The sequence below is a fragment of the Trichechus manatus genome, unplaced genomic scaffold (assembly GCF_000243295.1).
Source record: "Trichechus manatus latirostris isolate Lorelei unplaced genomic scaffold, TriManLat1.0 scaffold00022, whole genome shotgun sequence".
Lineage (NCBI taxonomy): Eukaryota > Metazoa > Chordata > Mammalia > Sirenia > Trichechidae > Trichechus > Trichechus manatus.
In genome coordinates, this window is record NW_004443958.1 from 593,492 (window position 1) to 619,530 (window position 26,039).

At 35.3% G+C, this 26,039-nt stretch overlaps 1 protein-coding gene across 2 annotated transcripts in view; it reads right to left on the bottom strand.

Annotated features, from left to right (window-relative positions):
• CSMD3 (CUB and Sushi multiple domains 3) overlaps window positions 1–26,039 on the bottom strand; it is a 1,379,111-nt gene that overhangs the window by 392,630 nt on the left and 960,442 nt on the right. For both annotated transcript variants that reach the window (XM_004372959.1, XM_004372958.1), the window contains 2 exons: window positions 19,259–19,474; window positions 17,806–17,994 (listed from right to left, as the gene is read on the bottom strand). In XM_004372959.1, coding sequence (XP_004373016.1) covers window positions 17,806–17,994; window positions 19,259–19,474 — 405 coding nt within the window. The remainder of the gene's footprint in view (window positions 1–17,805; window positions 17,995–19,258; window positions 19,475–26,039) is intronic.

The window sequence follows — 26,039 nt, forward strand, 5'->3', positions numbered from 1 at the left end:
GTCTGTGCACACACATACAGAGAACAAATACACGTATGGACTTTATAAAAACATGGAATTAGAAGTAATTTTAAAATCTATTTGCTTAATGTGACAATGACCTTTCTTCCCAGTTTCAAAAGGCTTTTAGGTACTGTCAGTCTTTATTGCAACTTCAGTTAAATCCTACCCTCTCCTGAGACATAGCATCAAAACCTAATTCAGTTACAAGTAGCAATAACATTTAATTATCTCCTCCAATTATCTACACTGCCAAATTATAGTATTTCCTGAAAACCACAGATGTCACTGTTGCAAGCAAGAAACGGTTTGGGATATGTACAGAATATTAGAATCACACTGGCTTATTTAATGCTTTTATTCTTCATGGCTCATATTTATATATAGTAGAAAAAAAAAAGTTTCCAATCTAACCTACTTCATATTTAAAAAATACTATCAACATATTCTCCTAGGGAAAATTACTTAACAACCCTGTGCCTCAGTGTCCTTATCCATACCTCATAAGACCATGCCTGACATTTAAAAAACACACAGCAAATACTAGATTTCATTGTTACTTCAGGTAAAAATTGCTTATCTGGTGCTAATATATACTAAGAAATAGTCATCTTCCATTTAAGTAAAGATATATTAAGCGAAAAATTAAAATTAGTTTGCCTGATGACAGGGATGATGAATATACTGCTAAAAACTAAAATTAGTTTGTCTGATGACAAGGCTGATGAATATTCCTTTTCCTTTAAAGAACTACATAGAGTGCTACTCTTGCATCCTCCTCTCCTTTTCTAAATTGTGGTTAATATATAGATAAGAAAACATTTACCATTTTAACAATCTTCAATTGTAGAGTTTAGTGACATTAATTACATTCATCATATAGTTCAATGTTTTCCAATATGTCTAGGTTGTTTCTTAGACCCATCTGAAGGAAGAGTATGCTCTAGAGATTTCTGTACTTTGGTATACTCTTCACAAATCAGGGAGAAGACATGAGAGGTTATACAAAGAGCAACTTTCCCTAGTACTTTTGTGAATCCTTCTGGTGTGAGATCCTTACTATTACAAATTGCCTTGAGGACATGACCCTGAAGCATAGGTTCCAGTAAATACTCCACTTTTTGCTCCATTTCTTTAACTAAATTTTCTCTAAAAAAACAGTCTATGTTCTCTATGTAATCCTTACCACTAACTAATCTTTTAACTTTCCAATTAGCAGGCAGATTTTGACTTGCAAAAAAATGTATAGTCAGAGCATGAGGACTTGTATGGAGAATGAAGTATTTTAGGAGTCTGCTACTTTAAGTCCCCATCAAATGAAAAAAAATTCAGTCCAAAATTTTGTATAAAAATAAAAAATATATATAAAACATAGGATCTTTTCAATAAAAGTCTTAACGTGCATGAATCACCATTATGGGTAGGTCAGGGTCTACTCTGGTTAACTTGGCTTATCATGATCACATGGCATATTAATTTTAAAATGTCTTATGCTCAGAATGAGCATCTTTGAGATGCCCAAGTTGATGGTAGACACACAGGGGGTACAAAGATGACTAATGTGAAGTCTACACCTTTAAGAGACTCACAGTTACCAGATAAAACAGGCATGTAGCATTCAATAGTCATCCACAGTATAGTAAAGCAATTTCAGAAGCATCTACTAATGGACCAGATAGATTCTAAAAGAATGTCCATAAATGTATTTGTTTATAAAGTCCAAATTAATGAGAAGGGTTTAAGCTCATATTCCCTGATCCAGTTCCATTTAATAACAAATATGCAAAATATGCATTGGTTCTCCCTTTTCTTCTGGATACTCAATTAAAATCAGGTACATGTTTTTTTCTTCCTTTTCATTTCATTGAAAAAGAAAATTGAGGCAGCTCTTCTCCTTGGTGAGCTCTCAGTTTCACTACCTTATGGGGAAGGACTTTTTTCTTCATATGCAGGTATAAGAGTTATCATTTCTCACCATATTCAACTTTTATAAATTTATCTTTTTGTTTCTATCATAATTGTAAGACTCTTCTTAGTAGTGGTTTCAGCCACCTTCACTGTTGGTTGGTTGGTTGACTTACTAGACTTAAGGGATTGTGTGTTAATAACACAGAAAATGCATCCTAGACTAAGGAATACTGTGATGCCCAAGGCTGAAATGGCAATTACAGTTCCTTATTAGTTTTAGGCTGAACTGACTCTATGTTCCTCTGGAGGACAGCTTTGTTCATATAAATAAAAGCTGAAAATTTGAATGTAAAGGAGCTTGGTTATATTACACATTCATTTCTTTAAAAAGTCAGTGAAAGCCTTCTACACGCTAAACACAGTTGCAGATAAAAGGTAATTCAATGCAACATGATGAGTCCTAGAAAAGGGAAATACAGGAAAATCAATGCAACCTATAGGAAGGATATCTAACCCACTTTTGGGAGGTCAAGAAGGGCTTCTTAGCAGAATGGGTAAATAAGGTGAGTTTAAAGAAATAATGGGTTAGGCCAAATTATGGAGGGGTGGTTAAGTGGGTAACATTCAGAATGTATCTTGAAGGCAATGGAGAATAATGGAAGAATCTTTAATCAACAGAGTGACATCATCAAATTTGTATCATAGGAAGTTCATTCTGATTCCACTGTTTGGTTTGTGGAAAAGGGACAAGAATGGAGACTACAGTGCTGCTTGGGTTGTTACAGTAATACAAGTACATGATAATAGATAATAGCATCTTGAACTATTGTGGATACAACAGACTAAATGACAGAGGCTCCTCTAGTGCTAAACAGTCCTTTCAGTGTTTTTTTTTTTTTAATTCATTTATTTATTTTTACTATATCTCTCTCTGTATCCACATTCTTAAAAATAGATTATCTGTTTATATCAACAGAAGTGAAAGCTTGATCATTTGCACACACTAGACCTCAACATATCCTTAACACCTTAAAGTGTAGAAAGTGCATGACATTGCATGTAGCATCTATGGATGTATTCCAGGATGTATATAAGGGAATGACTGGAGAAGATTCTAAGTCCACATCTGGCTTTATCTTAAAAGCAATGGGGAATCGCTTAGTGATTTAAGTAGGGAACAGACAGAAGATTTGCTCTTTCTAAGGATAACATAACTGATGTAGTAGACAGATTTAAGGTGGTACCCCATGATCCTAACCTTCTGGGATTCACACCTTAGTGTAATCCACTTCCCTCAATTGTGGGCAGGACCTGTGACTTGCTTCTAATCACCCCTGTGATTACGTTAGATTATATAAAACTCCATCTTGCTAGCAGACTCACGAAAGGACTCGCCTTGCTGCCATTTTGGGGAAGCCTAGGTGGCAAGGAACTGCTGGTGGCCTGTATGAGCTGAGCAAAAAACTGAAGCCCTCACCCCTACAACCAAAAGAAACTGATTTCTTTTCCAACAACTATGTGAGTTTGAGAGAGGACTCCTATCCTCGCCATGAGTTGGAACCAACTCACAGGCACGAAAACAACAACAACAACAGCCTCAGATGTGAGCCCAGTCTTGGTCAACACCTTAACTGCAGCCTTGTGAAACCCTAAGAAGAGGACCCAACTAATCCATGCCCAGATTCCTGACCCACAGAAACCATGAGATAGAAAATATGTCATTTTAGGCCACTAAACTTGTGGTAATTTGTTACCCAGCAACAGTAAACTAGTAACTGGTAACAATATTGAAAATACATTAGAGGAAAGAAAGTTGGAAACAGGAATTCCAGCTAGCAAGGAGGAGGTAATATGGTGAAATTATACATGTAATTGCTAAATCATGAACATTGGAGTAGGAAATATCTGGGTTCAAGTTTTTATGGAGTTATGTGATTAATGTAGTTATTTTATAACATGAGATAATAATATCCACTCAAATGATTTTTAGAAGGCTTATGACAGGAAGATAAATATATAAGTAGCATTTAGCACAATGCCTAACGCACATTATTATCATGCTATTGTATTAATTTTTATGAGGAAGAATTCGAGCTGGACTAGAATAATGGGAATTATGGGAATGGAAATGGTGAGAAATTTGAGCATTAGTTTTAGGTAGTAGGTCTTAGTGACTGCTCCAACATGGATTAGGAGTAAAAGATGACATAATTTCTAACTTGGATGATTGGATAAGAATGATGCCACAACCGAAATAAAAAGTGAAGATATAAGCGTCAATTTGGCTGAGAAGATAAAGAGTTCTGTTTTGGCATGTGGAAGTGAGTGTGCCTGTGGGAGAGCATCCATATGGAGAAGTCTGCTGGACAGCTGGAAATGCAGACCTGGTATTCAGAAGAAATCTGGGTAGACGAATTTGGAGATGGTTGAGAATTAATTTACCCATAAACTACATCAGTATTCACACACACACACACACACACACACACCCCACACAACACATAATCCTAATATTCTTTCTGCAGAAAACATGAGAAATCTTCTCTTAGAAATAAGTAAATGATATGCTACTTAAATAAAGTCTAAGCTGAAAAGATATAGAGACTGGAAAAAGGATACTTTCTTCTTTCTTTAAAAGATAAGGAGGGAGGAGGGAAAACAGTTGTCATAAAGAGGACTCTGACTCATGGTGATCGTATGTGTGTCAGAATAGACACACAGAATAGACACTCTAGGAATTCTCAATGGCTTATTTTTCAGAAGTAGGTCACCAGGACTTTCTTCCAAGGTGCATCTGAGAAGACTCGAACCTCAAACCTTTTGGTTAGAAGTCAAGCACATTAATTGTAAGGAGTCTACCCAGGGACTCCTTAAAAAAATGAACTGCTAGTAAATCCCAAAATGTAAAGAGGATAATTAAGTTGATCGATCTTGCTAAGTATGTTGCAGTGCTCAGCAAACTACAGTCCCAGAGCCATATCCACCCAGTTGCTTACTTTTGTAAATAAAGTTTTATTGGAACTCAGCCACACCCATTCATTTATGTGTACTGCCTATTGCTGCTTTTACAATACAATGACAGAGTTGAGTAGTTGTGATAGAAACTGTGTGGCTCTTAAAGACTGAAATATTTACTATCTAGCACTTTACGGACGAAGTTTACTGACCCCTGGTTTATTACATAAAAATGATAGTCTTCCAAAATAAGGCATTTAATAAATAAGGTAATAAAAATGCTGGGCTAACACTGGGCTAACAATTATAAGACATGGTGTGGCACAATCTTCCACTCTTTACTTCTAACCTTTCTGAGCATGCATTTTCTCAGCTATAAAATGGGAATAATACCTGCTCTAGTTACTTCACAGGGCTATGAGCAAGAAACTTCAAAAAACTATAAAGCAATACGCAAATATAAGTTAATATTATAGATTTTTTATATATTAGGTGGTAAAGTCAGTGTACCCAGTCATAATTATACAAGCAAAAATATAAATACACTCCTGTGTATATAACTTCTCAGAGCCCTTTGCTCCCTCACATTTACTATGTTTATAAGAAATATTTTGGTTGAGTAGAACTGATATTGGTAGTCTCCTTTCCAGAAAACACAAGCACAGAAAATTAAGAAATTTCCTTGAAGTCACACAGATAATTAGTGGTAGAATCTGAGAACAACTCAAGTCTCCTAATTCCTAATTTGCTTTCTACAGGGCCGTGCATCTACGATGCAGATTAACTTAACAGATGAATCGTATTTTAAATATGTGTGTGGGTTTCTGATGTATATAATTTTAGTATGGAGCTTGAAGGCTGAGATGAAATAAACAGAATTTGTTTAAAGGTGAGTTGCCTCTTCAAATGCATTTTATTCTTTCATTTAAAAAATTTAATAAACTATTAAGAGGCTGTTAAAAAGTTTCTAGTATTTTTTTAAACAGTTTAAAAATAAACTACTTTTTATAACAGTTTTAGATCCATTAAGAAGTTACAATGATAGTACAGAGGATTCCTATATGCCCACACCCAATCTTCCCTATTGGTAATATTTACTTTTAAACTAAATAATAAAGAAAAATCATCATGTATCATTTAAAATGTAAGCAAAGTGAGAAAAATATGTAGATGTGCAATGTACAGTTATCAGTTTTTCTCATTTGACTCATGATTAAGGCAAGATGTAGTTACTTGTCCAAGGTCATAGCGAAAATCAATGACACATGAAATTAGAAATAGAAGCAGACGTGTTAAATTGGGGATTATGAGGATGAATGTATTAACGTCTTTAAAATGACCAGAATGTGTGTGCTCCTTAAAATGTGTGAACTCCTGCCTAAAGACAAATCATTACTAATATTTAATTTACTAATCTACTTTCCAAAACAACATGTTCTTTCATTAGCTCCTTGTTTGTTTGCAACACAACTTGGCTTGGTTCCTGGTATATTTGGAAGTGGAATGAAGACATGAAATATTTTTCCTGATTTAAAAGATGACAATGGAAATGCCAGTGTTTTTTAATGTGAACTTTAGAAAAGAAAACCAGGTATTTATTTCTCGATCAAAAACAAGACGTTTCTTATTTTTTTTGAAATAGCAACCTTCGCATACTTTATCTTTTTTACTTTAAGACATTTGATTGTCACACAGATGATCAGATATTCATTTCTTTAGAAACAGCTCTCTAGGACAATCTCGTGAATATAAAATATTATCTAAAACAAAATATCATTTTCCCTGGTAACTATTTTTAACTTTTTTCAAAATTTAAAGCATAATTACAGAAATAGAGATACATAGACACGTAATTTTTTAAAAGGTAAAATTCTTGTCTTGACACTAAGTAGTGATCAACTGAAATGGGATTGTGTATTTGAAGTTCTTAGCTGCTGATGACTCCATAAAACATATTTATTTCCCTTCCTCTTCTTTCTCTACTCTATTCTGCTGATTTTTAAAAATCGATCCTCACAGCTGTCAGTCTCTGTGGCCCTTAGGATTACATAATACTTGCTGAGCAGTGCATTAGTGATTGTTATGGATTGAATTTTGTCCCACAAAAATGTGTGTCAACTTGGCTAGGCTATGATTCCCAGTATTGTGTGGCTGTTCACCATTTTGTGATCTGATGTGATTATCCTATGTGTTGTAAAACTTAACCTTTACGATGTTAATAAGGCAGGATTAGAGGCAATTATGTTAATGAGATAGGACTCAATCTACAGGATTAGGTTGTATCTTGAGTCAATATCTTTTCAGATATAAAAGAGAGAATCTAGCAGAGAGGAAAGGGATCTCATATCACCAAGAAAGAACAGCCAGGAGCAGAGTGCATTGTTTGGACACAGGGTCCCTGTGCAGAAAAGCTCCTAGACCCAAGGGAAGACTGAGGACAAAGACCTTCCCCCACGGCTAACAGAGAGAGAAAGCTTTTCTCTGGAGCTGGTGCCCTAAATTCAAACTTCTAGCCTCTTAGACTGTGAGAGAATAAATTTCTGTTTGTTAAAGCCAACCACTTGTGATATTTCAGTTATAGCAGTACTAGATAACTAAGACAATGATTTACATTTAGCGTAACTTTTATTGCTCAGAACTATCTCGCAATATGGGTATGATTATCCACATTTTACATTTGAGAAAACTTGGAAGGAAAGAAGTTTAAAAAACTTGCAAAGGCCACACAGCTTAAGAAGAGCTGGAGTGTGAACATGAACTACGTGCCTGCCATGGAGGCTACTACTTGGGAAGAAGAATCCTTACTTTTGAGTGGATGTTATCACCATCTATTTTTATCAAGATTCTTCTCCTGCTCTTCAAATTACTCTGTACTTTGGCGACCTCCAATAAATAGTCTTCTCGGATTATTTGCTTAGTGTACAAATTGAATAGGTATGATGAAAGGATACAACCCTGATGAACACCTTTCCTGACTTTAAACCACACAGTATCCCCTTGTTCTGTTTGAATGACTGCCTCTTGATCTATACAGGTTCCTCGTGAGCACAATTAAGTATTCTGGAATTCCTATTCTTCCCAAAGTTATCCATAATTTGTTACGATCCACACAGTCTAATGTCTTAGCATAGTGAATAAAACACAGGTAAACATCTTTCTGATATTCTCTACTTTCAGCAAGGATTCATCAGACGTCAGCAATGATATCCCTGGTTCTGTGACCTCTTCTGAATCCATTTGAATTTTTGGCAGTTCCCTGTCAATATACTGCTGCAGCTGCTTTTGAATGGTCTTCAGCAAAATTTTACTTACGTGTAATATTGATGATACTGTCCAATAATTTCCACAAATGAGGCATCAAGATTGGAGGAAGACTCATTAACAACCTGCATTATGCTGATGACACAAACTTGCTTGCTGAAAGTAAAGAGGACTTGAAGCACTTACTGATAATGCAGATCAAAGACTACAGCCTTCAGTATGGCCTACAACTCTACATAAAGAAAACAAAAGTCCTCACAACTGGACCAATAAGCAACATCATGATAAACGGAAAAAAGACTGAAGTTGTCAAGGATTTCATTTTACTTGGATCCACCATCAACACCCATAGAAGCAGCGGTCAAGAAATCAAAAGATGCTCAGAGGTCAATTTATAGCAAACAATGCACACATTCAAAAAGAAGAAAGGCCAAAATCAAAAGATTAACCTTACAACTTGAACAAGTAGAAAAAGAGCAGCAAAAGAAGCCCTCAGGCACCTGAAGAAAGCAAATAATAAAAATTAGAGCAGAATTCAATGAAATAGAGAATAGAAAAACAATTGAAAGAGTTAACAAGACCAAAAGCTGGTTCTCTGAAAAGAACAACAAAATTGACAAACCACTGGCCAAACTGACAAAAGAAAAACACGAGAGGAAGCAAATAACTCAAATAAGAAATGAGATGGGCGATATTACAACAGACTTAACTGAAATTAAAAGAATCATAACAGAATACTATGAAAAACTGTAGTTCAACAAATTTGAAAACCTAGAGGAAATTTCTAGAAACACACTACCTACCTAAACTAACACAAACAGAGGTAGAAAAACTAAATAAACCTGTAGCAAAAGAAGAGACTGAAAGGTAATTAAAAAAATCCCAATGAAAAAAAGCCCTGGCACAGACAGTTTCACTGGAGAATTCTACCAAACTTTCAGAGAAGAGTTAACACCACTACTACTAAAGGTTTTTCAGAGCATAGAAAATGATGGAATACTCACAGACTCATTCATTCTATGAAGCCAACATAACCCTGATACCAAAACCAGGTAAAGACAGCACACACACACACAAAATTACAAACCAGTATCCCTCATGAACATAGATGCAAAAATCCTCAGCAAAATTCTAGCGAATAGAATTCAAAAACATATCAAAAAAATAATTCACCATGACCAACTGGGATTCATACCAGGTATGCAGGGATGGTTCAACATGAGAAAAACAATCAATGCAATCCATCACATAAATAAAACAAAAGACAAGAACCACATGATCTTATCAGTCAATGCAGAAAAGGCATTTGACAAAGTCCAACATGCATTCATGATAAAAACTCTCAACAAAATACGAATAGAAGGGAAATTCCTCAGTATAATTAAGGGCATTTATACAAAGCCAACAGCCAACATCATCCTATATGGAGAGATTTTGAAAACGTTCCCCTTGAGAACGGGAACCAGACAACGATGCCCTTTATCACTGCTCTTATTCAACATTGTGCTAGAGTTCCTAGCCAGAGCAGTTAGGCTAGAAAAAGAAATAAAGGGCATCCAAATTGGTAAGGAAGAAGTGAAAGTAACCCTATTTGCAGACGATATGATCATATACACAGAAAACCCCATCAGTGAAGTATCAGGATACAAGATAAACGTACAAAAATCAGTTAGATTCCTCTGCACCAACAAAGAGAACTTCAAAGAGGAAATCACCAAATCAATACCATTTACAATAGCCCCCAAGAAGATAAAATACATAGGAATAAATCTAACCAGAGACATAAAAGACCTATACAAAGAAAACTACAAGATATTACTACAAGATACCAAAAGAGACCTAAATAAGTGGGAAAACATACCATGCTTATGGATAGGAAGACACAATATTGTGAAAACATCAATTCTACCCAAAGTGATCTACAGATACAACGCAATCCCAATCCAAATTCCAACAGTATTTTTTAGTGAGATGGGGAAACAAATCACCAACTTCACATGGAAAGGAAAGAGGCCCTGAATAAGTAAAGCATTACTCAAGAAGAAGAATAAAGTTTGAGGTCCCACACTACCTGGTTTTAGAACCTATTATACTGCCACGGTAGTCAAAACAGCCTGGTACTGCTACAATAATAGATACATAGACCAATGGAACAGAATTAAGAATCCAGACATAAATTCATCCACCTATGAGTAGCTGATATTTGACAAAGGCCCAAAGTCCATTAATTGGGGAAAAGACAGACTCTTTAACAAATAGTGCTGGCATAACTGGATATCCATCTGCAAAGAACTGAAACAAGACCCATACCTCACATTATGCACAAAAACTAACTCAAAATGAATGAAAAACTTAAATATAAAATCAAAAACCATAAAGATCATGGAAGAAAAAATAGGGACAACGCTAGGAGCCCTAATACATGGCATAAACACAATACGAACCATAAGTAACAATGCACAAGCACTAGAAGAGAGACTAGATAACTGGGAGCATCTAAAAATCAAACATTTATGCTCATCAAAAGACTTCACCAGAAGAGTCAAAAGACAACCTACAGACTGGGAAAAAATTTTGGCTACCACAAACCCGATCTGCATCTAACCTCTAAAATCTACAAGATACTGCAAAACCTCAACAACAAAAATAAAAATAACCCTATTAAGAAATGGACAAAGGATATGAACAGGCACTTCACCAAAGAAGATATTCAGGTGGCTAACAGACACATGAAGAAATGCTCATGATCATTAGCCATTAGAGAAATACAGATCAAAACTACAATGAGATATTGTCATGGTCTGAATTATGTCCCCCCAAAAATGTGTGTATCAATTTCGCTGGGCCATGATTCCCAGAATTGTGTGGTTGGCCTCCATTTTGTGGTTGTAATTTTAAGTTAAAGAGGATGAGGGTGGGATTATAACACCACCTTTACCCAGGTCACATCCAGTGTAAAGGGAGTTTCCCTGGGGTGTGGCCTGCACCACCTTTTATCTCTTGAGAGATAAAAGGAAAGGGAAGCAAGCAGAGGGCTGGGGACCTCATACCATCAAGAAAGCAGTGCCGGGGGGAGCAGAGCGCATCCTTTGGACCAGGGTCCCTGCGTCGAGAAACTCCTAGTCTGGGAGAACACTGATGAGAAGGCCGAGAGAGAGAAAGCCTTCCCCTGGAGCTGACACCCTGAATTTGGACTTTTAGCCTACTTTACTATAAGGAAATAAACTTCTCTTTGTTAAAACCATCCACTTGTGGTATTTCCGTTATAGCAGCACTAGATGACTAAGACAGATATCAATCATCTCACCCCAACAAGGCCAGCATTAATCCAAAAAACACAAAATAATAAATGCTGGAGAGGTTGTGGAGAGACTGGAACACCTATACACTGTTGGTGGGAATGTAAAATGGTCCAACCACTTTGGATATCTATTTGGTGCTTCCTTAAAAAGCTAGAAATAGTAGTACCACACAATCTAGCTATCCCGCTCCTTGGAATACATCCTAGAGAAATAAGCACCATCACATGAATAGATATATGCACAGCCATGTTCACTGCAGCACTGTTCACAGTAGCAAAAAGATGGAAACAACCTAGGTGCCCATCAACGGAAGAATGGATAAACAAATTATGGTATATCCACACAATGGAATACTACACAATGATAAAGAACAATGATGAAGCTGTGAAACTTCTTATAACATGGAGGAATATGGAGGGCATTATGCTGAGTGAATTTAGTCAGTCACAGAAGGACAAATATTGTGTAAGACCACTATTATAAGAACTCAAGAAAAGGTTTAAACACAGAAGACAACATTCTTTGATGGTTATGAGGGTGGGGTGCGAGGGTGAGGGTTTTTTACTAACTAGTAGTAAACAAGTTTTATCTTAGGTGCAGAGAAGGACAGCACACACTACAGGGGAAGTCAGCACAACTGGACTAAACCAAAGCTAAGAAGTTTCCTGAATACAATCAAACACTTTGAGGGACAGAGTAGCAGGGGTAGGGACCTGGAGACCACGCTTTCAGGGGACATCTAGGTCAAGTGGCATAACAAAGCTTATTAAGAAAATGTTCTGCATCCTACTTTGGTGAGTGGTGTCTGGGGTCTTAAAAGCTTGCAAGTGGCCATCTAAGATGCATCAATTGGTCCCAACCACCTGGAGTAAAGGAGAATGAAGAACACCAAAGACACAAGGAAAGCATTAGCCCAAGAGACAGAAAGGGCCACATGAACTAGAGACTTCATCAGCCTGAGACCAGAAGAACTAGATGGTGCCCGGCTACCACCAATGACTGCCCTTACAGGGAACACAACAGAGAGTCCCGGATGGAGCAGGAGAAAGGTGGGGTGCAGAACTCAAATTCTAGTAAGAAGACCAGACTTAATGGTCTGACTGAGACTGGAGGAACCCCGGAAAGCATGGCTCATGGATTCTGTATCAGCCCAGAACTAAAATAATTTCCGAGGCCAACTCTTCCGACAGGGATTGGACTGGACTGTGGGACATAAAGGGATACTTGTGAGGAGTGTGCCTCTTAGCTTAAGTAGATACAAGAGACTAAATGGGCAGCTTCTGTCCGGAGGTGAGATGGGAAGGCAGAGAGGGTAGAAGCTGGTTAATTGGACATGGGGAATCAGGGGTGGAAAGGAGGAGTGTGCTGTTACAATATGGGGAGAGCAGTTAGGGTCACATAACAATGTATGTATAAATTTTTGTAGGGGAGACTAACTTGAAATGTAAACTTCATCTAAACTACAACAATAAAGTGTTGAAAAAGATGAAACTTTGAAGACTAAGATGCATCCAAGCCAAGCCATGGTGTTTTCAATCGCCTCAGGAGAAAAAAAACAAAAAAACAAAAACATAAACCCATTGCTGTGGAGTTGATTTCAACTCGTAGTGACCCTATAGGACATAGCAGAACTGCACCATAGAGTTTCCAAGGAAAACCTGGTGGATTTGAACTGCCGACCTTTTGGTTAGCAGCCAAAGCTCTTAATCACTATACCACTAGGGTTTCCAAATCGCCTCATATGCACGCAAAAGCTGGACGATGAATAAGGAAGTCCGAAGAAGAACTGACGCCTTTGAACAGTGGTGTTGGCAAAGAATATTGAATATACCAGAGACTGCCAGAAGAATGAAAAAATCTGTCTTGGAAGAAGTAAAACCAGCATGCTCCTTAGAAGCTAGAATGGCAAGACTATGTCTCACATACTTCGGACACGTTATCAGGAGGGATCAGTTCCTGGAGGGGGACATTATGCTTGGTAAAGTAGAGGTTCAGCAAAAGAGAGGAAGACCCTCAACAAGATGGATTGACACAGTGGCTGCAACAATGGGCTCAAGCATAACAACGATTGTGGGATGGTGCAGGACTGGGCAGTGTTTCGTTCTGCTGTACACAGGGTCTCTATGAGTCGGAACAAACTCGACAGCACCTAACAACAACAACAATAACTAGGCTGTGGTCAAAGAAGCTTTCCTCTGATTAAAGTACAGGACAAGCACTAGGACTGCTCTGAATCCATGTATGAATTATAATGAAGGCCAGGTTTCCTCCTAACTGTATCATAGTCTCCAGTCAGACGCAGCAGTGTGCTGCTATGGACCAGGCAGAGGACTCGGACATGGTGATAGTCATAGCTCTGCCCTTACCTTTGTGTACAACTTTGAGTTTTTTATAGAAATTGTATTTTACTGATAAAATGGTAATGCCAAATCTACTTCAAAGCATTAGTGTGTTTTTTGAATGAGACATCACATAATATAATCCTTATAAATTGTAAAATAATATAAAATAGCATTATTATATTTTAACATTTTGTTACAATATTACTCAGGAAATGAATAAAATGGATAAATTTATTCATGAATGTTGTTTATTACTCATATAATAGCCAAAATTAAGATAAATTTTACCAAATTCTGCCAAAAGAATCTGAAATATACCAACCAACTTATACACTAAACATAAAATCAAAACCCAACACTTAAAAACTTCAAAACTGGCATTATCAGTTGCCTTACTGTCCAGAGACAACCCCATCTTATGTCACCTATATATGCGTAGACCGTTTTACTAAATGTTAGTATTGATGTTATACTTAACATAAAATTTAAAATCTCATCTGTGGGTTGGTTTTGGAAATGGATCTATTGTGTGCATCCTTGTGCCAGAGAAAATGCAGTCTAGATTCCAAATATCTGAAACAGAAGCAAACTTACGATCTGGCCGCTGTCTGTAACATAAGCTTCCTGTAAGGTTGGCAATGTTGAGGATAAGCAATAGCTTTTAAGCAAGTATGGAATAGAGTTCTGGTGTTAGATATGTATGAAGCAAAGAAACTAGGAAGAAATAAACTAGTATTGCTAAAGCTGGGGATCTGCTCATGTGAATAGGTACAAATAATGTGCACTTTATGTAACTAAAGAGTGTGAACTTTAAAAAGGAAACAAAATAAGAAATATGCATATGTGGAACCACAAGTACCATAAAGAACATATTTGTTTTAAAGCATAGGCAAAGAAGTGAAGAAAAGTTCAAGAAACCAGAAAAGTATATTAAAAAAAAAATTCTGTTTGAAAGAGTATTTCTCCCATCTTGTAATCTAAATGTATACCTACAGTGGAATTTATTAAGGTCAATAGATTTATTTGTAAATTCCAATAAGCTTAAAAGCAAGCATAGCTAATTTGAAAACGAGGGGAAATTCCCATGCAATTAGCTTTACTTTCTAAGCTTGTTCACAGGTTGATTTTTTTCATCCTTCTCATTAAAGATTTAGGCACAAATAAACAAACTATCAAAGAAATACATTTATAAAAACAAAAATAACTTGAGCCACTTCTTTTGCAAAGTCAGATTTTCATAAATTCATTTATTAAAATCTATTGTAAATGTGGACTAAACTTCAAAAATGCATATGCAAATAATTTCTTCTAAGCTTATGTGACAGCCTGGTATCTATTTGCTACACTGAGAGAAAATATTAATTCTTTCTCATCTTGATTCACTTTTCCTTCTACTTTTTTGAGACATAATCATCTAGTGAGATAATGTTAAGTTCTGGAATGAGACTTATCTGTATACAAATCCTGTTCCTGTCACTTATGACTTTATGATATTGGGTCGGTTATTAACATTTCTAAGGCTCAGGTTCTTCTGATGAAAAATGGGGGAGAGGGATAATAGTAACAACAGGATTGTAGCAAAAATTCAACTAGACAACTATGCATGACAGAGTCTAGCAGAACCTCATAACTGTTAGTTTCTTTTTGTTTTTTGTCTGTTTGTTTTGTTTTATAAATTGGTTTTAAATTTACTATACCAATTAAAATTTAATTTACTATATCCATTTAAATTTAATTTACCAATTAAAGTATAATTGGTTTTATAAACTAGATTGTTAGTCTGAATAGACAGCAGATTACACTCAGTACAGTGAGTATAACACTAACTAAATTTTGAATGTTTCTTATATTCCAGGACTGTGCTAGGTGTCTCATTTATATGGCTAATCTCGTTTAATCCGCATAACAATACCATGGGATAGGTAATACTACTGTAGCCATTTTGCAGATAAGAAAAACGAAGCTTAGAAAAGTGAACAGGCTGAATGTCAACTGACAACGATGTAATCGCAGGCACTCTGACTCTTCCCCTCATTTGGACTATTCTCTAGGTTCTCACTAACTGGCCTTTGAAAGTAGCATTAGAGCAAACAAAAATGGGAATGGGGCAATTCAGGAAAGGAGCAGAATTCCAAATCTGGTAGCAGCAAGTAAAAAAAAAAAAAAAAAAAGCCACAGAAGGAATGCCAGGTGTAGAAGCCCTGCGCCCTACACAGCTCCCTGGAAAAGAAGGTGTTCGAAAACTGTGACTGCTCATCACCTCCCAACTTAAAGCCTCCTTGGTTGCTTATGCCATTTCTATAAAAGTCGTATGATTTTAAAAAGATATTTCAACTATTATGTATCAGTTTGTCGGTTATATAACTCTATGGGCCTGTGAAAAGAATCTCATCACTATAATAACCTTCAGACCAACATTAGTCTGAAAGATCATATTTTCTGGTTTTATTTGGGACTCCATAGGGATCTCCACATTCTACAGGTTGGTCAATACATTCAACAAGATATAGAAGGTGATCTCTTCTTCATTCTCAGTTTCATCTGTGAGGGCATTTTACTTCCAGACAACACAAGGGCTTGAACCAGAGATCAAATCTCTACAAATCTGCTTAATTTTGTGGCATAATTTATCTGTGACATACAATTAATTTTCCAATTAAAGTCAATTCAAATTAAATGTTTGGGAGAGTTTTCAATAGCTTTATGAAATAACTATAGACTAACAGTTTTCATTTTGTTCAATCATAAAATTAGCCACTGAATGGCTAATGACCTGAAGGAATTCTTGCCTCCTATTTCCTAATTTTCAAATATGCTGCAAAAGACCTCTTTAAAAAAAGTGTTAAAAAGTAAAGACGTTGCTTTGAGGACCAAGGTGCGCCTGACCCAAGCCATGGTATTTTCAATCACCTTACATGCAAGTGAAAGCTGTATAATAAATAAGGAAGACTGAAGAAGAATTGATGTCTTTGAATTATGGTGTTGGCAAAGAATACTGAATATACCATGGACTGCCAGAAGAGCGAACAAATCTGTCTTGAAAAAAGTACATCCAAAGTGCTCCCTGGAAGCAACGATGTCAAGACTTAGTCTTATATAGTTTGGACATGTTATCAGGAGGGACCAGTCCCTGGAGAAGGACATCATTCTTGGTAATGTAAAGGGTCGGAAAAAAAAGGAAGAGTCTCAATGAAATGGATTGACACAGTGACTGCAAAAATGGGCTCATACACAGCAACGATTGTGAGGATGGTGCAGCGCTACATAGTGTTTCGTTCTGTTGTACGTAGAGTTGCTATGAGTCAGAACTGACTCAAGGGCACCTAACAACAACATTTCCTCATTTAAATAGGAAATGACTTAAGTCCTGATGAAAAAGTCCTTCTAGAAAAAAAATATGTTTTTTCTTTTACCAGTTAAAATGTTCGTTTCCCAAGTTTGAGGTGGTGACTCCAGACTTCCAATACTTTAATTATTGTTTTTTTTATGTTTCACAACATAAAATGGATTATCATTTTAATTCACCTATCATAACAGATGAATTGCATATAATTTATACACTGAGTCAATAAATGCCTTGAAATTCCTTAAATTACATATTCTTTATTTGACAAATTTTCCCTTGTAATAATCTTCTATGGTTGTTAATTATAAGTCATAAAATATTGCCAAAGCTTCAGTCAAAATATACTATCAAAAGAACACAAGAAATTTCATTTTTTATGAGATCTCAAAATACGACTTTATCTATTGTCTATCTATCCGTCCACCATCCATCCATCCCTCTCTCTCTATCTACTCCTTATCCGTATCATCTGAAAACAAATTAGGAAACATAGTTGTTTGAATAGCAGTTAAGGAATCAGCTAGAAGTTAATTGAGGTACATCAGATTGCCAAATTGAAAAAAAAATCAAAATAACTAATATGAAATAAATGAAGAAATTCAACAGAGTATAAAAACAAAGGGTGTGTAACCATGCAACTCCATGGACAGTGACTACACATACAAGCAAATGAAAGCAGCTGACCACGTACCCACACACCTTGGCAGAGGTGCACTCCACACTCGTCGGCCACCACCTAGACAGATAATCTCTGATGTTCCTTCCAGTCGATAACCCGATGAGCATGAGAAGGTCAGAGTGTCGCCAACCCCAAAGCTGAACCCAATTCGGTTACCATAATGAGGAATTCCAGGATCTTCACAAGGTTCAAGATTATATTCTGTAAATCAAGGGAAGAGCCCCTCCCCCAGGGGGGAGGGGAACAAAGGAACATAGGAGTCACATTTAAGGGTATATTTGTATCTCTGAAAACTGGATATTTTTAGAGCATAGCTATATAAATACAAAGTGACTATGTATAATTACAGGTACATGTTGATGGCACACATAATATTCTTCTTTTGTGAAAGATCTAATAAATTAATGCATAATTTTATGCATGAAACTCAACACACATGAGAAAAAGTCCCCTTACGAATGATAAATTGTAAATGTATATACTTTCTTCTGCATTAGAAACATTTCCATTTCATAGATTTTAACTTATAATAATGGCATAGTAGATGCATATTTTCAAACACAAAATAGCATTTTGGAATGAAATTATTTGCACTTTTGAAATGTATTTTACTTAATGGTTTTAGTCTCAATACAGAGGCTCTTGTGCCTCTAGAATTATAAGGAGTTCAATTAGTCCATATTTTGAAAAACATGTCACTTCAGATGCAAAGGTTATGTAAGGCTGAAGTGCCCACATTCTAAAAATTATTACATTACAGATTTACACAAGAACTTTTCTCCAAGCAATGCATGAACACTATAAAAATGAAAAACTAAATACTCTTCAGGGCGTGAAAGAGTATATTTGATTAAACAACAATATTATAATTTATATACAGTCCTAAGAAGAAGTAGCTTAGATAAAGGTACTCCTAGAGCCTTGCTTACTACCTGGTTGCAACAGAGAAGAGGAATTGCTTCATGTTGATTAGCTATCATTTTTTAAACGTATTTGCATTTTTAGGTTAAAATTGATTATACTCTTTTAGTACTCATTATGGAATATCTTAATTATCTTATCAGATAAGAGTTTCCATCTAAAATAATATTAAAATAATAGTTTAAGAACAAGATTACCATTTACATGAATACAGACATAAAATTGTAATACTGCAATTCTACTTTTAGTAAGCTGCTTAAGATTTACTTAGTAATGCAACTCTATATTAAGAAATAATTACTTGTCTCACTATTCCGTTCAACTAGAAATTAGAACTCTAAGTAGAAAAAATACTTCTTACTATCCTTGGTCTTATAGAAATCATTATTTTTTTTTCTAGAACCTAAGTCAACATCTTTTTCATCGTTCTTCTCTTCTGGTATTTTTCCCTCTGTTTTATCATAAATAATGCCAGTACTTAAAAAAAAAAAAGATTTTTCTAACTTACTAAAGACCATTTTGTGTAGTATGTTTGTTTTCTCACCAGAAAATGTAATGTTGAATCCTTCATATGATATTGAAAAATCTGAAATGAATCGCAATTGAGCTCTGAAATTTCCATAGAGGCCAGCATTGATTGCTGAAGGAAGTTCTGAACCAGTTAGGCGTGCCAGTGGTTGAGTAAAACTACCGTTCTCGGTGATCAGTAAGTAGTCGTGATGATCTTCCAAATGAAAAGTGTGAAAGTTGAACTGCACGCCTATTAAGAAAAATAGGAAAATTAAACTAATCAGGTAAAACATGTAGAGTTATGAGACTAACTAAAACCAGAACTCTCCTTGTAGTTGAGTTTTTTCTGAAAATAAAATGCACTGCTATAAAATATTAAAAATGTATAGTACAATATTATCCTTTTTTTTGATTTGTTTCCTTCAGTTTCCTTAAGAGATATATAATGAGTCATATCTTGCAAACTGCTTAAAAAATAAAATTAAAAATCAATGCCTAAAAAGGAATCACCTGAGTTTTCTGAAAATTTTAAGCAAGATAAATATCCTTTGTTTATAACACAACTGCAGCTTCTGGTGAGCATTTGACATGCTTCCTCCGTTTCCTTCTCCAATTCCCTCAAACAACATAAAAACTATGCTTAGTAATAAAGCACCCAACTTCCAAAAAAAGCTACATGCCAATTTTAGAAGAGAAACACAGAGCAAGCATAGGGAGGTATGATTTGTTAAATGAATGTAATGACTCCCCATTTATTTATTTCTCACATGATTCATTTAATATACTGAAAAATGCATCTCACTGAATTTTCACAAACTGAACACCCTTTTGCAAACAGCATCCAAATCAATAAACAGAACATTACCAACATGCACAGCTTTTCATGTAACATTTCTGTCATTTCACTCTGCCAAAGGTAACCACTCACTTAGCTTCTAATATCATAGATTATTTTGCTGCTGTATCTAAATGTAATGAAATCATATAACATGTTCTCTTTTGGGTCTAACCTCTTTTACTCAGCATTAGGTATGTGAGACTCATCTCTGTTGCTGCGGGTAGGTGTAGACTGTTTATTTTCAGTGATGTATAATATACTATTCCATTTGTGAATATACCAACTTCGATTTATCAGTTCAGCTGTTGATGAGCATTTATGTGTTTGCAGTTTGGCATAAATGCAAATTAGTGATGCTATGAACATTCAAGTACATGTATTTTGGTAAATATATGTGCTTACGTCTATTGGGTACATACCTAGGAGTGGAATTACTGGGTCATAGATAAATATTCAGCTTTAGTAGGCACTTTCAGACAGTTTTACAAAGTGGCTATGCCAATTTACAATTCTATTACCAAATATATGAGAGTTTTGGTTGCTCCTCTACATCTTCACAAACATTTGGTAATTTTTTACTATTTCATTTGTTCCATTCTGGTTTCATGTTAGTTTTTAAAGACATTTTTCTAGAACACACATAAAAAGCTAGCAATTACACATACACACACACACACACACACACACACACACACACACATTACGTGCAAAGTACCAGATAGAGTGAAAGGAGCCATGGGGGAGCAATAGTTAAGTGCTTGACTACTAACCTAAAGGTCAGTGGTTCAAACCCACCCAGTGGCTCCACGTGAGAAAAGATCTGGTGATCTTCTCCTGTAAAGATTAAGGCCTAGAGAACCCATGGAGAAGTTCTACTCTATCACATGGGGTCACTAGGATTTGGAGTAGACTCAATGACACACATCAACAAAAACAACAACCACTACATGCATTCTTCTCTGGATGTGCTATTTTTTAATGGACCTAAAAATCACTAAAATCTTTACTGAGGAATTCCAAAGATTCAGAATAACAGTCTTTATCATTATTTACCTACATTTTAGTTATTAATTGACCTAAAAATCACTAAAATCTTTACTGAGGAATTCCAATGATTCAGAATAACAGTCTTTATCATTATTTACCTACATTTTAGTTATAAATGCTGGAAATTCTTGGAGTACTCATTGTTTAAAGTAAGAAAAAGTGATATAAAATGAGACAAAAACACCAGTGATGACAAGGCAAGTTTATTATTGCAGAATGGAGTAGTGATTTGGAGTGTGGAGAAGTTTTGAAAATGCACAATACAATTTCTCACTTGACAAAACTCTTTTTCAAAACATAATTTGTTTTTCTTTCTACAATGGGGAGGAATATGAGAGCTCTTTTACAGGAAGTCCAGATATTGTCAGTTTTTCAAATATGTTTTCAAGGTAAAAGTGGTAATAGACACTAGCCAGATGTGAAAGGGAATGGGTTGTCCATATGGCAAGAAATAAGCTCTTTAACATCTAGATTGGCCCCTATCTAAATTTACAGAATACCGTAAGATTAGAAAGTTCTGATAAATCAGTCTAATTTCTACTATAGAGTAAAGGTAAGAAAAAATAGATAACAGAAAAGTCAGAAAAAAGACCTGAGGGGGAAAAAGTCATTATCAGTACAATTTCTATTTTTTTAAGCATAATATGCTTTTTTCTCATATACACTGAATTAATCCATCACTTCATGTGTTAAATTAATCTCTCTGAGCCTCAGTTTCTCCATCTGTAAAATGGGGCCTAAAAGAGTTGTCTTGAAGTTTAAATGGACAACATATGAGAATGATTTGGCACAAGTAACTGTTAGCTATTGTTACTGTTCAGTCTCCCAAAATAAGAGTTAATTTTTTTCTTGTCACTTAGCCCTGGCCAGTCATTTTATAAGAGGAAGCTACTGTTTATTAGAGTATGATTTAATTGGTAAAATCTGTTTCCACTATTGCAAAAGCAACTTAAGACCTTCAAAGCTTTGCTAATGGCCAATTAATCCAAATAAGCAAAAGATACTAGGAACCCACTATATATTGTAAGTATAATGGAATGTAAATATTTATAAAACTGTAAATAACTCATGGTCTATCTGAAGGTAAAGACACGTAAATCAAAATTTCAAAATATTTGGCTAAATGCTATGAAATTGGTTAATATGAGTTGATACAGGAGCACAAAAATAGAAATGACTAATTTGTCTAAGGTAGAGGCTTCTGAGAGGCAATGATGTTGGAGAATAAGCAGAAGTGTGTGAGGAAATGGCTCTGGGTACAGACATTTCAGGACAAAGGAGCAGATGAGATGAAAGTAAAGAATCCTAAGAGGGCAGTGGGTATCATTCTTATGAGTAGTACCTTCTCATAAGAATGATAATTCAAGATGCCCTATTAAAGTGATTTATGTTACAGATATGAGCCTAAATGATTAAAAAAAAAAAAGTTTAGATTTTACATATAACAATGAAGATGTGATACGGTAGTATGAAAAGACTTTTGGGTTGAGAGTCAAAACTCCTGAAATATCTAGATTTTAGCTGCAGTCATGCCACCAATTATGACCTTGAGGGTACCACTTTGATTCTTCAAACACTTTGGGGTTTTTTTCATTTGTAATTTTACAGGATTGGGCTATGCTTTACCTAAGGCTTTTGTTATTGCTGTTGTTGTTTACAGACATACTCTTCAATTAGCCTTTTTTTTCCCTCTCCATTACCACTGGCCCCCTCTGCCCCCCAAGATCCTGGTAACCATTAATCTGTTTTTGTCTCTATGCATTTACCTGTTCTAAATATTTCTTATAAGTGGGATCATACAATATTTGTCCTTTTGTGTCTGGCTTAATATTTTTAAGTACAATATTGAAAATATTAAGCTAAGTCTAAGGTAGATTGGAGACCTGGTGGCACAGTTCTTAAGAGCTCAGCTGCTAACCAAAGGTCGGCCTTTCCAATCCACCAGCCGCTCCTTAGAAATCCTGTGGGGCAGATCTTCTCTGTTCTGTAGGGTCACTATGAGGCAGAATCGACTCGAAGGCAACGGGTTTTAAGGTAGATTATTTTTCCTCAAGGCTTCCAGGAAACTACATATAATTATTTTCTTGATCTGTGTAATGTATTTAAGAAAAACCTCCTAAGGTATCATTGTAAACAAGGAGCAATATAGGCTGAATGACACTGTAGTTAACTGAATTCGAAAATGTTGAACAATTGTATGTATTCATACACCTTGACAATGTTAAGCAGTGGAGAAGATATCACAGATGATGTGTTTGAAGTTTATTTCTTAAAAATTTAGATACTTAGGTCTGCCCTAGTGAACACAGTTATAAACCCCTTAAAATTTTGAAGACCATGATTCTTTAGGAAAATTCTGACTGTATGTAGTAAATGAGTATAGAACACCATGAAACCATATATACAGTATGTTCTCAGTGTATATATATAAAAAGCAGGTATAAATAACCACTGGAGGAAAATACAACAAAATGTTATCAGTGATTCACTCTGATTGGTGAGGTTAAAGTGATTTTTCGATTCTTTAAAAAATTTTTTTCATTTTCTGTGATCAACATGTATCATTTTTTATAATTGGAAACTCTTTAAAATCAACAGAAAAGGTATCATGATGAACAAATGTATATATTATCAAAAGCTAGCTAAGATATTAGATAACAGACTCCAGATTTAACATAACGTCACAGGAATCCTGGATCTAGACCAATAGGAAAAAATATAACAGGAGTAAATATAAAATCCTACACTGAAGATAGGAAAAAAATTAATTGCATAATTATAGAACTTTAGGGATTAGGATTAACTTTAGTGTCCCAACAATATAAAAAAGTTATTTAGTTGACTACATATTCCTTGAAGCCTTAGTGGCACAATGGTTGAGTGCTTGGCTGCTAACTGAAAGCTCTTCGGTTCAAATCCACCAGACTTTCCACAAGAGAAAGATGTGGCATTCTGCTTCCATAAAGATTTACAGCCTTGGAAACCCTAAGGGCCAGTTCTACTCTTCATATAGGGATTATGAGTTGGAATCAACTCCATGGCAATGAGTTTTTTGGGTGGGAGTGTTCAGTCTGGAAAAAAAAGGTAAAGTTTGGGGGTTGGGAGTGTGCAAAAAGTGTTGCTCACAAAAAAGTGACTTGGTGAAATTGAGAAATTTAAGTTGCAGCAGGGATTAAGTTGATTTTTATATAATTCCAGAGAGCAGAACAGCGGTGACAATTGCAAAATAATTTTTGAATAATTAGAACTGTACTAAAACGGAGTAAGTTTTCCCAGTTACTAAATTCCCATCGATGGAATTACCCATGTCAGAACAGTTAATCATGTTTATGGAACACTGTAGAAAGCATTGGTATGTTAGATGAGAAGTTAGACTACATTACCTCTAAGTTTTTTCCCTATTTTAAGAGAGTATCCTTCATATAACTTTGGATACACTTTGAAATAGTTGTAGTTCAAATAAACTTTGTTGGCTCTTAAAAGAAAGGCATCTAAGTCTGCCTTCCTTGCCATGTAAATACGGATTTAATTAACACTTGCAACCTGTGAAGATGCAAAAACTTAAGTGTTAATTAAACCTCTATTTACATACCAAGCAGTATGTAGCCCTACATTTTCTTGTATAATATAAAGGAGCTAATTTTAAACTCCATTAATCCACCGCACACTGGAATAATAGGATGCTTTGGTTAACTTCCAGTTAATTGTCTAGTGTTATGAAGAACAACAAAAATCCAAGTTTACAAACTCTTCTACCTCATTCCATGTGTTTAATACTAGAATACCCATTTTTAATAACATTTTTTCTCAGTAATATTCTAATTACTCTATTGAAATCTAACTACAACAATTCCTATATAATCCTTTCCCCCGATAAAGTGATGTATAGTTTCACCAAAAGCAGTCCTCATTTATAAAATCTCAGTGAATTTAAATTTATTAAACACAAGTTTTATTTTCAAAATTGTAAAACCCTTCTCTCATTGCTACTCATTTTTTGTTTTGTATTGTTTCGGGTTTCCTTTTACATCTTCTATTAGTAAAATATCAATAACAGAAATATTAATAAGAAACAACAGCTAAAAGAAAGCCTGCTTCTCAAAAGCAGTTTTAAAAAAGTACGTTAACTCCTTTTAAAGGTTTAATATATAGAGAATTTCAGGTAAATAATTTTGTTTTTATTTTTTTTTTATTTATTATTGTACTTTAGATGAAGATTTACAGAACAGAATAGCTTCCCATTAAACAATTAGTACACATAATGATTTGTGACATTGGTTACCAACCCGACAACATGTCAACACTCTCCCTTCTCAACCTTGGGTTCCCAATCACTACCTTTCTTATCCGCTCTTGTCTTCTAGTCCTTATCCCTGAACTTATGTGCCCCTTTAGTCTCATTTTGTTTTATGGGCCTGTCTAATCTTTGGCTGAAGAGTGACCGTAGGTGGATGGATTTACATCTGGGTTCTCAATTCTGTTCCATTGGTCAGTGTTATCTGTCGTTGTACCAGTACCAGGCTGTTTTGACTACTGTAGCTGTATAGTAGCTTCTGAAGTCAAGTAGTGTGAGTCCTCCAACTTTTTTCTTCTTCTTCAGTAGTGCTTTACTTATTCGGGGCTTCTTCCCTTTCCATATAAAGTTAATGATTAGTTTTTCCATCTCTTTGAAGAATGTTGTTGGTATTTGGATCAGGATTGCTTTGTATTTGTAAACTGCTTTAGGTAGAATTGTCATTTTCACAATGTTGAGTCTGCCTATCCATGAGCATGGTATGTTTTTCCATTTACGTAGATCCCTTTGGGTTTCATGCAGTAGTGTTTTGTAGTTTTCTTTGCATAGGTCTTTTACATCCCTGGTTAGATTTATTCCTAAGTATTTTATTTTTTAGGGGCTATTATAAATGGTATTGTTTTGCTGACTTCCTTT